At 62.0% G+C, this 13,998-nt stretch overlaps 1 protein-coding gene across 1 annotated transcript; it reads right to left on the bottom strand.

Annotated features, from left to right (window-relative positions):
* Positions 1-7,959: 7,959 nt before the first annotated feature.
* On the bottom strand, positions 7,960-12,720 carry LOC121338328. Its single transcript, XM_041409202.1, has 5 exons — positions 12,608-12,720; positions 10,531-11,566; positions 9,757-9,852; positions 9,323-9,599; positions 7,960-8,636 (listed from the first exon to the last, which is right to left on the bottom strand). The coding sequence occupies exons 1-5, from the start codon at positions 12,708-12,710 to the stop codon at positions 7,974-7,976; spliced, it is 2,175 nt and encodes a 724-aa protein (XP_041265136.1). The 5' UTR covers positions 12,711-12,720; the 3' UTR covers positions 7,960-7,973.
* Positions 12,721-13,998: the final 1,278 nt, after the last annotated feature.

The following is a 13,998-nucleotide window of genomic DNA, read 5'->3' as shown; positions in this document are numbered from 1 at the left end:
TCATCTTCCCTCTTTTTCAGGTCATTCTGAACATGATGCCTTCCTCTTCAGGCTAAATCAAATATTTATCAACGCTGCAGCATCCGGCACTGCTGGGTTGCGTCAGCACTTTCTCCCAAAAATGCCTTTTTTGGGATCTCCTGGCTCTCTCCAGCTCCTGCCTCTCCAGCTGCCATTTCCTGCTTCGGCTTCAGAGCAAATACGGGGTGGGCAAAATCTGAGCGTCAAACAAAAGGGAAGGATGGAAACGCTTGGTCCCTGTGATGGAAAATTCCTTGTTCTTATGGCATGGACTGCCCAGGACACCAGACAGCCAGGATGGATGTGAAAACAGAGGGTTTGGGTTGGATTAGGGAGACACGGGGACAGGACAGCCCTGGGCATGGACATGATTCCCTGTGCCAGGGAGGCACTTGGATTTCAGGATAAAATCCTGAATAGATCTGAGCTGAACTGACTCAGGCAGGAGAGAAATCCATTTCCACGCTGCCAAATCATCTTGATAATAATAACAGCAAAAAAAAAGAGAAACCTTCCTCCCTGCTCGCTGTGCTCTGCCCTGGGACAATGTTTGCTTTCTTTGAGCCTCTCCCGCTCTCTTGGCACGGGCTGGGAACATCTGTGCTGTGGAGTGGAAACGTGCTTTCAACAGCCCGTCCTGCTCCCGGCCTGGGGGCAGCTGGGGGAGCCCGGCTGGGGCTGGGAGAGCCGGCCTGGGCTGGCACTGCCCCCTCCCTGCCCCCTCCCTGCCTGCAGCAGGTTTTGGCCTCAAGGCAGGCAGAGAAATCTCCCCCCTCGGAACCCCTCCCTCCTCAGCCTCTGCAGCTCGGATTGAATTATAGATAGCAGAGTGAGTTGTTTAGCGCCCCATGAAAGATGCATGGGTCCTGCCTTTTTTGGGAGTCTCTTTGAGGAGGGACAGCATCGAGGCAGTGAAATTCTGCTCTTGCAGGGCTCAGGCTGACGAACGGAGCTGGCCACGCTCCGTCGGTTTGGGATGGGAGAGCAGCAGATAACCCCGGGCTGCAGGAGCTCCTGCGCTCTGTTTGCAGCAATTCCACTCGGGTTTAACGCATCGGTTCCACCCCTGGCAGCCTCGCTGAGCAGGTGTCCCCCGGCTCCTTCCGCCCATTGTCCCTGCGAGCCCAGACGATGCCACCCGGCCGCAGGAGCCGACCCCGGGCGTGGGGAGGGGGAGCGGAGCCGGGATCCACCCGCGCTGGGCAGCGCTTGGCAGCGGGGCGAGCAGCGAGCCCGGCACGGCCCGGCACGGCCCGGCCCGGCAGGAGCGGCTCGGTTGTGGCCGTGTCTGCAGCGATCCCAGGGGACACGGCTGCTCCCAGCGCCCCGGGGCTCCCGGGGACCCGGCGTGCACGGGCTGGAGGCGGCACGGTGACATGTGCCGGGAGGGACAGGGATGTGCCACAGGGACAGGGATGTGCAGGGTGGGACAGGGATGTGCCACAGGGACAGGGATGTGCAGGGTGGGACAGGGATGTGCCACAGGGACAGGGATGTGCTGCAGGGACAGGGATGTGCCGCAGGGACAGGGATGTGCAGGGTGGGACAGGGATGTGCCACAGGGACAGAGATGTGCCCGCAGGTACAGGGATGTGCCACACGGACAGGGTGTGTTGGGAACAGGTCCTGCCAAGCTGAGCACGAGCCTGAAAGGTCACAGAGGCACCCAGAGCCGCAGCCTGGCAGGGAATGGCCTCTGTTTCCTGTAGAAATGTAGCTCTGGGAGCAGCCACAACAACACAGGACTCTGGCTCTCCAGTGTGCCCTTGGATCTTCCCCCTCCTGCAGGGACAGGTTTGGGGTGGCCCGTGGGGACAGAATGGCTCTGCTGAGGCAGGACAGAGCCCTGACCTCCAAAGCCTGCCCCTTCTGCACCTCCAGGCTCTGCCCCACGGGAGCTGGCAGTGGCAGAGCTCCCTGGGACCCCTGGGTGGCTTTCACAGGCTCCAGTGCCCTCCTGCTCCTTCCCCAACAGGCACAGAGGTTTTGCCAGCCTGCCCCACATCCCAGTGCCTGGGCCCTGGATCCCAAGCCCAGCGAGTGCTGCTGCAGAGCCTGTGGAACCTGCTGGAGTGTTTATGGCTCAGGGCACCAGGGGCTCCAGAGGAGAGGATGGAATGACTGGATTCCTGCTCTGAAGGCTCCATTAGTGAGAGCAGGGGGTTTTCAGGCAGAAGGAAGAGGATTTGTTCAGTGTTTCATGGACAGCAGAGGGGCACAGGCTGAAAGGATCCACCTGTGCTGCACTGATGGCAGGAAATGCTTTTAGTGGCACGTGAGGAAAACCAAGCAATTACACCTTTAAATGCCTGTCCCCACTGCCTCCCAGAGCTGTCAGAGCAGGTGTAGAGAAAAATCATCTCCATTAACTAAAACATCTGAGATCCTCAGCATTAAAGGCTGCAGCGTTCTGCTGCATTTTAATTGATGACAGAATTCTCCCAGGTCTCCAATGCCTGCTGGAGAAACCCTTCACATGCACCAGTTCCCAGGCTGCTGCCTGCACTGATCTCTGCACAAACAGCACTTGAGAGCTGTTGCTTTTAATCCCAAATGTGATACTGAGCTAGGAATAAGCACTTGTGCTGTGGAGATTTGGAGCCTGTTTGGGGAGTCAGGCCTGAGTGTGCCAGGCTGGAAACACCCAGGCACTTCCAGCAGTGCCTGCACACTCCAGAACCAGCTCCCTGAGAGAGATTTAAATTGGACACTGCAAAAGGAGCAGCCCCAGTGTCCCTGAGCTCCTTTCAGAACGTGGGGTTAAAAGCTTGGCTCCATGAGCTTCCCAGTAAATGCCAGGAGTTGGAGCTGAATTTTTCCTTAATCAGGAGCAGACAAATTAAAATAAACACAGAAGACTGAATTTACACAACAAGTCATTCATTAAAGGCAGGGCAGAAGGGGGGAGGGAAGAGAGACTGAGTGAAAGCAGAGAGCCTCCAAAAGGGAGCAGATCCGGGCCAGGCTGTGCCAGGAGCCTCTGGGAAAGGTGGCAGCAACAACATGGAAGTGTTGGAACAACAGCCAGGGTGACTCTCAGAAGTGGGGAATCCCTCCTCGTGCCAGTCTGAAAGGAACAGCAAACCCCTGCTCCCCCTGAGCGAGTCGGACCCATTTGTTCAGTGCTGTGGGGGCTGTTGGGGGGATCTGGTAAATCCATGACAGGAAATACAAAAATAGAGTCTCCTCTTAATGTAAAAATGCTTTCAAGTTACCTGAGCTGTAAGGAAGAGGATCACCTGGGAGGCTGAGGAAGCAGCAGCCCCACAGCTCCTGCTCCAGCTGCTTGTGCAGAGCTGGGGAATTCCAGACCAGACTGGCAGCACCTGGAACCTGAGAATCCCAGCATGATTTGGGTTGGAAATTACCTTAAAGCCCATCCAGAGCCACCCCTGCCATGGGCAGGGACACCTTGCAGTGTCCCAGGCTGCTCCAAGCCCTGTCCAGCCTGGCCTGGGACATTTACAGGGATGTGCAATCCACAGCCTCTCTGTTCCAGGGCCTCACCAGCCCTGTAGTAAAATACTTCCTAATTTCTAATCTGAACCTTCCCTCCTGCCTAAGCCCGCTCCTGTTTTCCCCACAGGCAGGGGAATACTCAGACGATTTTGGCAGGGTGGGACGGTCACTGGGGGAATTGTGACAATTGCTCCTTTTCACCGAGCAGAGCTCAGGGCCTGCAGCAGCAGCTCCCGGGGAGCTGTGGCCAGAAACTGGGCCAGTAACACAAAGGGCCTTCAAGAGGCTCTGAACCAGCATCCGCTCCCCAGGTGAAGCTGAAAGAGCCGGCAGCAAATCCACGGATGCAGCTAGAGGCAATGCCAGGCTCCCCCGGGGGGCTCCCACAGGAGATGGCACACAGGTGGCAGCACGAGAGCCCAGGGCTGGCTGCAGCCCGCAGGCTTTGCCTCCTGGCCCTGCAGGAATTGCCTCCTGTCCCTGCAGGAATTGCCTCCTGTCCCTGCAGACACTGCCTCCTGTCCCTGCAGGAATTGCCTCCTGTCCCTGCAGACACTGCCTCCTGTCCCTGCAGGAATTGCCTCCTGTCCCTGCAGACACTGCCTCCTGTCCCTGCAGGAATCGCCTCCTGTCCCTACAGGAATTGCCTCCTGTCCCTGCAGCCCTCAGGCACTGCCTGCTGTCCCTGCAGGAATTGCCTCCTGTCCCTGCAGGCATTGCCTCCTGTCCCTGCAAGCATTGCCTCCTGTCCCTGCAGGCACTGCCTGCTGTCCCTGCAGGAATTGCCTCCTGTCCCTGCAGCCCTCAGGCACTGCCTGCTGTCCCTGCAGGAATTGCCTCCTGTCCCTGCAGCCCTCAGGCACTGCCTGCTGTCCCTGCAGGAATTGCCTCCTGTCCCTGCAGGCATTGCCTCCTGTCCCTGCAGCCGGCCAGGATCCTGGAGAAGGGCCCTTGGACACAGCCCTGGAGTGCAAGAGAGCATGGCAGGGCTAACCCAGGGGCAGGGCAACAGGAGGACTGCTCCCTGTGTCCCTTGTGTCCCTTGTGTCCCCTGCATTCCTCTGTTCCCTGTGTCCCCTGTGTTCTCTGTGTCCCCTCCGTTCCTGGTGTTCCCTGTGCTCCATGTCCCTCTGTCCCCTGTGTCCCCCCTGTCCCTGGTGTCTCCTCTGTCCCCTGTGTCCCCTGTGATCCCTCTGTCCCCTGTGTCCCCTCTGTCCCTTGTGTCCCCCCTGTCCCTGGTGTCTCCTCTGTCCCCCTTGTCCCTGTGTCCCCTCTGTCCCCTGTGTCCCCTCTGTCCCCTGTGCTCCCTGTGTCCCCTGTGCTCCCTGTGTTCCTCTGTTTCCCAAGTGCCTCCTGGAGCCCCTTCAGGCCCTGGCAGGGCTCTGAGCTCTCCCTGGGGCTCCTCTCCTCCAGGTGAGCACCCCCAGCTGTCCCAGCCCGGTCCCTCAGAGCTCCCCAGGGTCTCATTTCCACTTTAACCCCATAATTGTTCTCCTGTCCTGCCCAGCTCTGCTTCGGAGTAAAGGGAGATTTTCAGGCGCTCCATCAGTGCTCTGTCTGCTGCCAGACCTCTCGTGGATGAAACCCAGGGGCTGTGTAGGAGGTTAAAAATATCTCCATTCATTATTTACTCCTTGCAGCAAGAACCCGCTGCTTTGAAGTGTGATTATAAATAAAAACACCATCAGAAACCCGCCTGCCCACCCCTTCCCCTGCAGGAATATTTGCTCTTTGTCCTGCTCTGATCTCCTGTGAACTCTTCCAGATCACCTCCTTCAAATATATATTTTAATTTTCTTTCAGTGCAAATCAACCCTTTCTGGAAATGCATTTCCAGCGGTGCAGCCCCGTTTGCCTCGGCAGCCTTGGAGCTGCTCGGCTGTGGCAGGGATCAAAACCAATTTTGTTGTTTATCCCAGTATTTATAGAGCTCCCAGAAATGCACGTACAGATAATTCCACGTAGGTGGAAAACAAGGAGCATCATCATCACCCCCTGAAATGCTCTGCCACTCCTTCTCAAAACAGAAACAAAGCAATCTTCAGATCAGCCCGAGGGAATAAACACGTTCTGCATCTGAAGGCAGAGTTCCTTTAAGTTGACCCGACTTATTTTCAATAAACATCTTTCCCTCCCCCAGCAGATCTAAACCCTTTCTTCAAAGATAAACTCCCCGTGGGGGGCTGTGGATTCCAGGTTTGGAGTTTCACTGGGAGCCAGGGGCTCATAATTCCCAGTGTGAGCAAGGTTTTAGGGATAAAGGGTGATGTTTGCTCACTAAAACACATCTAAACCACATCTCACTAAAACCTGGCAGGCTGGACCCTGGGGCTGGGGCAGCCTGGGGCAGTGAGAGGTGTCCCTGCCATGGCAGGGGTGGCACTGGGTGGGGTTTGAAGTCCCCTCCAGCCTAAACCATTTTGGAATTATATTTTTCAGATAAATTACAACAAAGTGCTGAAAACAATCCCCCAGGGAGGGTGGGACAGTCCCGGGAGGCTGCATGGCTCAGCTCCCCTCCAGAGGGGAAATTCCCTCTTGGGACAGGCAGTGCCCATCCCAGACCCCTGCAGAGCCCAGGGCAGCTCTGCTCTGCAGGGCACCACAGTGGGATTTTCCACACCCAATCCCTGCTGCACTTCCAAGGAAAAGTCCAGAGATGCCTTGTGGAATCACCCAGCTCTGCAGGGGGGAAATAAAACCAGCCCTGGGCCCAGGGTTAGCAATTCCAGGGGCTAAATTGTGTGGAAACAAGGATGGAAACACGTTTGTTTTGATAAGTGAGAGTTTGACTGGAAGAAAACATCTGCAAAATCCCTCCTGTGGCACTGAAGGCTCTGCTCCAGCTGGAAATCTCTGCCAAGGGACACTAAGTGTGGCTCCACGAGGAGCTGGTGACAGTGTGGTGACAAGGAATTGCTGGTGTGTGCAGCAGGTGGGTGGCAGGGGAATCACTGCTCCGAGCTGGGAGAGGGGAAAGGGAAGGATGGAAATGGATCTGACAGTGGTGGGAGATAAACACGGACCGGGACCTTCTCCAAGAACATGTGGGGCCCGTGGATTTCCCATTTCAAGGCTCTGGAAGCTGCATTTGGTGAGAGTGAGGGAAGAGGGGAGGAAGGAAGGAAGGAAGGAAGGAAGGAAGGAAGGAAGGAAGGAAGGAAGGAAGGAAGGAAGGAAGGAAAGGAGAGCGTTTGCCTGCTCGGGAATGCTGGCTTTGAGCAGAAATGTTTGCTGCGGGCAGCAGGAGGAGGAGGAGGAGGAGGAGGCTGCAGGCACCGCCTGTCACTGACCCCACGCGTCTCCTCTTCTCCCCCTTCACCCCCAAGCATCGGCGGACGTTTCTCTCCCGAGACAGCCCCGTGGGAGTCACTTCTGGGGTGACACGGGGGTGCTGGGGACACTTGGAGCCGTGTGTGTTACAGGGTAGCTGCGCAGGGCCCGGCGCTGCCCCCGTCGTGTGCAGCGTGGGAATTGCCAAGCCCGGCCCTCCGGAGGAGCAGGACATCCACAGCCCCCCCGGATCTCCAGGGAAATCAGCTCTGCCCGTCACAAAATGTGCTTTTTGTAGCGATTTGCGGTACGAGCCAGTGGCCACTTGTCCCTCACCTCTGGGGGGGCAGGGGGTGACCCAGCCCTGCAGGGTGGGATTGTCCCTTCGTTAATTCCCCACTGTGGCTCTTTTCGTGCCAACCCCGGCAGCTGCGTGTCCCAGAGGAGCTGCTCAGGGAGCAGAGAGCCAGGCGGGTCCTGTGCTGCTCTGAGACACTTTTGTGGGGACGAGGAGCAGAAATGCCCCAAAGGGATGAGCTGATGGACATTCCAGCTCCCTTCAGAGCGCACAGGGGCTGAAGATTCCTTGGATTTCAGTAAAGACCTGTAGTCAAGGGAAATGGGCAGAGGGTGGCAGGGCTGGGCTGCCCTGGGGCTGTAGGGTGAGGGGCTGGGGGGCCCTGGGGCTGTAGGATGAGGGGCTGGGGTACTGTGGGGACACAGGGTGAGGGGCTGGGGTGCTGTGGGGCCATGGGGTGAGGGGTTGGGGTGCTGACCCTCTGCAGGGAACTGCGAGCAGGTCCCAAATCTCTTTATACCGCATCACAAGTCCCCTCCACCTCCCGGCCCCGCTGCTCCCCCACCGTGTCTTTGAGCTGGAATTTTTGGAATTCTCCAAGAGTTTGGAACTTTATTCAGCGATGGAATAAGGGGAGAGAAGAAAGGATACCTCTCAGGGTCCCTTTCAGCACGGCAAAGGCTCGGCAGAGCTCGGGCACCCCCCAGACCCCAGGCAGGGCTTTGCTGTCACCGGCAGCACTTACAGCCAGGGACAAGAGGAGTCTCTGCCGGTGCTGGGGGATCCCGGGCAGTGCTGGATGCCCACGGAGGCTGCAGAACTCCCCGGGTGGCCTGAAGGGCTGTGCTGGGCTTGGGGCTGGGGGAAAGCAGATCTGGGAGCGTTTCTGGTGAGCGCTGGAGCTCGGTGTTGGAGCCTGGCCTCAGAATTCCCACAAAATCTGCCCGTGCTGTCCCAGTTTGCCGAGCCCCATGCTGCAGACAGGCCAGGGAAGTGTGAGAAACTCCAGCCTGGTTGCCCTCCCCTCCAGCACCCCAAACTGGGCCAGACTGGGTGGAGTGGGCCAGGTCTGCAGTCCCGGTCCTGGCACTGCCTCGGCCTCTCTCTGCAGCACCACGAGGTCGATCTGGTCCGGTCCGATCCCATCTGATCCGACCTGATCTGGTCTGCTCTGATCTGATCTGATCTGATCCGGTCCGCTCTGATCCACTGTGATCTGCTCTGATCCGGTCTGGTCTGATCCACTCTGATCCAGTCTGCTCTGACCCAGTCTGCTCTGATCCCGTCTGCCCCGCTCTGCTGTGCCCGCTCTGGCCCCGAGGGGACGATGCAGAGCGGAGCTGCCGCTCCGGTGGCCACAGCCCGGCCGGGGGTGGCCAGCGCGGGGAGGGGTCCCCGTGCCCGTGCCCGGGTGGCACACGGGGGTGTCCCCAGGGCAGCTACGCGCTTTGGAAGCCCCACACCTCCAAGAGCTGCACCTGGAAGTTCTCCTGGCAGAGCGGGGGGTTGTCGAAGGTCTCGCAGTGCTCCGTGTGTCCCCGGAGCAGGCTGGCGTCCAGGGACAGCGCTTGGCCTCCGCCTCCACCTGCGGGAGCGAGCGCAGGCTCGGCCCGGCGCTCCGGGCTGGTCCAGCCCCGGCTGCGGTGCCCCCGCACGAGGGAGGGAGGGAGGGAAGGGCGGCCAGGGGCGCTCCGGCCCCGGGCAGCGACCCCCGGCAGGGTTCGGGCTCGGGGGTCCCCCTGGGGCTCTGGGAGGAGCCCCCTGGGCTGGGCAAGGGGAGCTGGCCTCGCCTGCCCGGACTTGAACCGATATCCCCAGCCGGAGCTCCTGGGAGCCGGCAGGGATCCCCCTTATCAATAGGGATCCTCCCTTATCAATAGAGATCCCCCCTTATCAATAGGGATCCTCCCTTATCAATAGGGACCCCTCCTTATCAATAGGGATTCCCCCTTATCAACAGGGACCCCCCCTTATCAATAGGGACCCCCCTTTATCAATAGAGATCCTCCCTTATCAATAGGGATCACCCCTTATCAATAGGGACCCCCCCCTTATCAATAGGGATTCCCCCTTATCAGTAACAATCCCTTTTACCAATATCGATCCCACTTACTGATATCAATCCCTTTTACCAATATCAATCCCCCCTTATTGATAACTATCCCTCCTCACCAATATCGATTCCCCCCTTGCCGATATCGATTCCCCCCTTACCGATATCGATCCCTTTTACCGATATCGATCCCCCTTGCCAATATCGATGCCCCTTACCGATAACGATGCCGTCCCGGGAGCCGGACATGAACATGGAGGCAGTTTTGGAGGGCAGGAGGAAGTGCCTGATGGCCAGGAACGGGGACAGGCGGCCTCTCCTCTGCGGCGAGGGCACGGCCAGGTGGTTGGGGCTGCAGCTGCGGCTGTCCGGGGAGGAGCCGAGCAGGGATTCGGGAGCGGGGGAAGGCGAGCGCTGCCGGGAGCGCGGCACGGCCTTGGCCAGCTCCGGCTTCTTGATGAGCACCCACTCGTACCTCTCTGCCTCGGGGCGCACCTGGGCAGCGGGACACGCCTGTGAGCCCCGGGGCACCGCGCCAGCCCGGGGGAAGGCGCTGCTGCTGCTCCGGGTCTGGAGCTGGGGCAGGCGAGGGACGGGCTGTCCTGGCAGGGCAGCAACGAAGGGACAGAGCCGGACACAAAGCGTGACTTACCGTGAACACAAAGCACTCCCCTGTCCCAAAAAAGCCCGATGTGGCTCCGCTCTTCTTCCTTTCGGCCCAGTCGGAGGAGAGAAACGCCCCACAGACCTGGGGAGAGAGCACAGGGAGCTCAGAGGATGGATCAGCCTCAGCCGTGGCCTCTCTCCCCCTCACCCAGTGGGGTCACCCAGCCTGTGCCCTTCCCCAGCCCTGCCTGGGGAGCGCTCACCTCCCCCTCGGTGGTTTTGATCAGCAGCACCGTGGGTTCGTAGCCCTCACAGCACGTGTAGAACCTGCAGAGATGGACAGGGTGGGCTCGGGGGAGCTGGAGCCCTGGGCAGGCTGTGCTGGCTGGCCCTGGCCACTCACAGCGTGCCTGGCACGGTGTGGCACACGGGGACATCCCTGCCTGGCACACCCACAGGGCTCCCTGTGCCCAGCTGTTGGTGGCCATCTGGGCCAGCCTCTGCCCCCTGCCCTGAGCTGTGCTCAGGAGCCCGAACCGAGCCCAGGAGGGTCCCCAGCAGCCCCAGAGGTGGCCCAGGTCACTCGTGCTGCTCCTCTCTCCAGCACCAAGCCCTGCCCAGGTCTCCCCCCGGGCAGGTGAGGCTTCACCTCTGCAGGCTGCAGCCGTCCTCGGAGGTGGCCTGGCAGGGCTCCCCAGGGGCTGCGAGGGCCCAGCACAGCCACAGCTGGGAGGTTCCTGCAGCTCCCCCAGGGGTTCCCCACAGGAACTCCCATTTTGCCAGCTCAGCCCCAGAGCTGGGGGGCGCAGAGCTCTCTCACCTTCTCTGCACCACGGTGATGCCCCTCTCCACCAAGGCCTTCCTGTTGGCCATGTGGAGCAGCCAGATCTCCTTGCGGGAGAAGAGCCGGATGCCAAAGGCTCTCTCCAGGAGCTTGTCCACAGTCGCGTGCTCGGCGATGTTCCTCACGAAAGCCTGCAGCTCCGCCTTGACGTCGGAGCCCTGCGGCCCGGCCGGGGCGGCCGAGAGCCGGAACTGCTTCAGCAGGGCCAGGGCGATGCGGTACAGCACCTTCTGGCCCTCCAGCAGGAACACGTCCAGCACGCGCACGGCGTAGGCGAAGGGCAGCCCGGGGAAGAGCCACGACAGCCACTCCGAGTAGACCTCGAGCACGTTGTCGGCGGCGCCGGCTATGAGCTTGTGAGCCGCCGGGCAGTGCTTGCTGGCCAGGTCCCCGAAGGTCATGCAGGAGGCCTGGTGGGCCAGGAAGGACTGGTCGATGTAGGCGGCGTGGGGAGCGTTGCTGGCGATGAGGCGCGAGAGGCTCTCGAAGCACTGGGCCTCGTCCTCGCTGTAGTGCAGCAGCAGCGCCGCCAGCGCCGGCAGCAGCGGGCTGTGCGTGATGTCGGGGAACAGGGCGCCCACGCAGATGAGGATCTTCTTCAGGGCCGTGACCCCGTGCGGGCTGAGGCAGTAGGTGGGCACGGGGCAGCCCTCCAGGAACTCGGGCAGGGGGTGCGAGCTCACGCTGGGCTTCCCGAAGAGCCGGCCGGCCACGTCCCGGTACACGAGCGCGTCGGGGGTGACGAGGCGGCAGGAGACCCGCTGGATGAGCCGGGGGTAGAGCCGGGCCCGGCCCGCGTGGCTCCCGGCCCAGCAGCCTTCCCTCGCCAGCCGCTTCAGCTCCTTCGGGGGCCTGCCCAGGACGTCCCGCGGGATCTGCGCCGGCCCCTGCGGCTCCGGCATCTTGTCCCAGTCCACGAAGTGCCCGCAGCCCCGGCACGAGGAGGTGTCGATGTCCCAGGTGTCAGCCTCGGACGTGACCACGATGGTGACCGGGGATGAGCCGAGCGCCTCTGCGGGACAAAGAGCTTTTACTGATCGCCTCTCACCGCCCCACCGGCAGCGTTCCGCCCTGGCTCGGGGCGCTCCGAAGTCTCACAGCCGCGTCCTGCGTTTCTTTGTTCTCCCCCGCAAAGGGAAGCGTTTCAGGCTTTGCCCTCTCCCGCTCCCATCAGCTCCGGGCCCCGGAGAAGCGCGGAGCCGGGTCCCAGCTGGCTGTCAGGGCTTCTTCTCACACCGTGAGGGGCTTTTCAGCCCTCCCAAAGCTCCCAGCCCCGAGGCAGGGCTCGGGCACCGCCGGCCCGGCGCTGGGAAGAGCGGGGTCTGAGCTCCGCCTAGAGAGACGGGAGCGGCATTTCCCCGGGGCTGCGGAGAGCTCGAGCGAGCCCTGCCCGGGCTGGGAGCTGTCCCCGCGCGGGTGAGCTCCGCTGGGCACTCATCATCGGCCGAGGATACCGCCAATTAGCGCTCATTAGCTCTCGGATGTTTGTATCGTGCCCGTGCTCAGCTGCTGGGGCTCAGGGATGGATTCGCGCTGAGCCAAGGGGACACGGGGGACAGCCCGTGGTGGCCCTTCGGGGGGTCCTGACGCCCGGGCCGGCTCCGGCTCCGGCTCTCGCTCTCCGGCTCAGTTTGGCGCCTGCCCAAGGCCAGCAGGAGCAGCGGCTCGGGCTCAGCCCGGTTCAGGGCAGGAGCTGCTGCATCCGGAGCCGCTCGGGCCGACTCCTGTCCCGGCCACAGCCTGACCCCAGCACGGTCACGGGGGCTCCTGGCCACAGAAACCAGGCTGAGACAACACCGGGGGTCGATCAGGGGCTGTTTGCTCCCCGAATTCACCCTGTCCTCTCTAGGGGCGCTGCCCTGCCCGGGTACCGAGGAGCAGCAGCCCGAGCCCACCCGCCCGCGGTGCCCCGGCCCCGGGTGCTGAGCGGAGGCTCCGGCTCTGCCCGCCCCGGGACGGCCCCGGGGGGCTCGGGGCAGGAACGCGGCTGTGCCGCAGCCCCTGCGCTCCCCGGCCGTGGCCCGGCTCGGCGGGTCCCGCTCGTGGCACTCACCTGGCCCGGTGCCCGTGTCCTCGCCCGCGGCCGGCTCGGCCATGGGCAAGGCGGCGGCCGCGGCCCCGGGGCAGCGGGGCAGGCTGAGCCCCACCTGCAGCATGTGCCAGCTCGGCCACCCCGCGGGTCCCCTCTGGCCCGCACCTGCCCGCGCTTTTAAGGTGCGGGCCAGCCCGCGGCCCCGGCCTTTGTTTGGGGTAAACACAGCGAGGGTGGAGCAGCTCCGCGCCCGCATCGCCCCTTCCTGCCCCGATTCCGCGCCGGGCCCGGCCGGGGGCTGTAAACACCCCGTGGGCCGCGATAGCATCAAACAGCAACACGGGCAGTAAATGAACCCTTTATTCCCGAGGATAACCTTCGTGCTCCCGCTCGGGCTGCGGCTCCAGCGGTCCCGGTGCGCCCCCGGGAAATGGCCGGTACCGATCGGTCCCGGCCTCAGAACGCGCTGCGGAGCTGCGGGACGAGCGCCGTGCTCACGGACACAAGGGCTGCGCTGGAGGAAAAGCGGCCTCCAGCAGCCGGGAGAGGCTCCCAGGACAGCGCCCCGCTCCCGCAGCGCTGCCGCGGAACTCTCGGCTCGGGCTGCGCTTAGCGGGCACTTTTATAGGCATCCTAACCTTGTAAAGGATGTTTATTTGCCTTATTTTAGCCTAACAAAGACCACACTATGGGGCAGGTTGCTCCTGACCAGGTCCGGCTGCACCTGCAGCAGCTCCCTGAGCATCCTCTGGCCCCGCGGCACCTCCCGAGCACGGCTCCCTGCTTGAGGAGCCTCTCCTTTCCCTCACCTTCGCCGTGCTGTGCCGAGTCCCTCGGGAGCAGCTCGGCTGTCCCGTCACCCCTCCCTTTGCCCCTGAAGAGCGAGCCCCGGGAGTGGGGGCGAGGGTCAGCAAAGGCGCCCGGGCTGTGCCGGGGGCCAGAGGGGCGAGGGGTCTCCCAGTGGGAGTTATCCTCATCCTGATCTCCTTCTCTGGATCCCCCCCGGAGCCGGCCAGGGCCTGACGGGTGGTTCTGCTCCACAGGCTGCTCCCACAGGGGCAGTGCCGGCCCCAGCCCCGCTCCTGGTCCCAGGGGTCCCCTCACCGCACCCCGCGCTGCTCCCCGGTGCCAAGGGGCCGCTCGTTCTCTCTGCAGCCCCGACCCTGCCCAGCTCCGGCTCCCGCTGCCTTCCCCGGACCCTGCCGGCCGCCTTATCCTCATTTGCCTTCCCCAGGACAGCGGCCGCCTCTTCTGCCATCCCCCCGCAGCTCCGACACCTCCGGCAGCCGCTCCGGAGATGGAGATGCAAGTGAATTAGGGACAGGGCGATAGGAAATGTCGCTTCATGCGTTTTTAATGGCGAAATATGAAATATGTAGAGGCCGTGGGGCTCGGGCTGAGCAGCGCAGCCC

The sequence above is a fragment of the Onychostruthus taczanowskii genome, unplaced genomic scaffold (genome assembly GCF_017590055.1).
Source record: "Onychostruthus taczanowskii isolate IOZ18803 unplaced genomic scaffold, ASM1759005v1 scaffold30, whole genome shotgun sequence".
Lineage (NCBI taxonomy): Eukaryota > Metazoa > Chordata > Aves > Passeriformes > Passeridae > Onychostruthus > Onychostruthus taczanowskii.
This window is presented reverse-complemented; position numbering and strand designations above follow the sequence as displayed.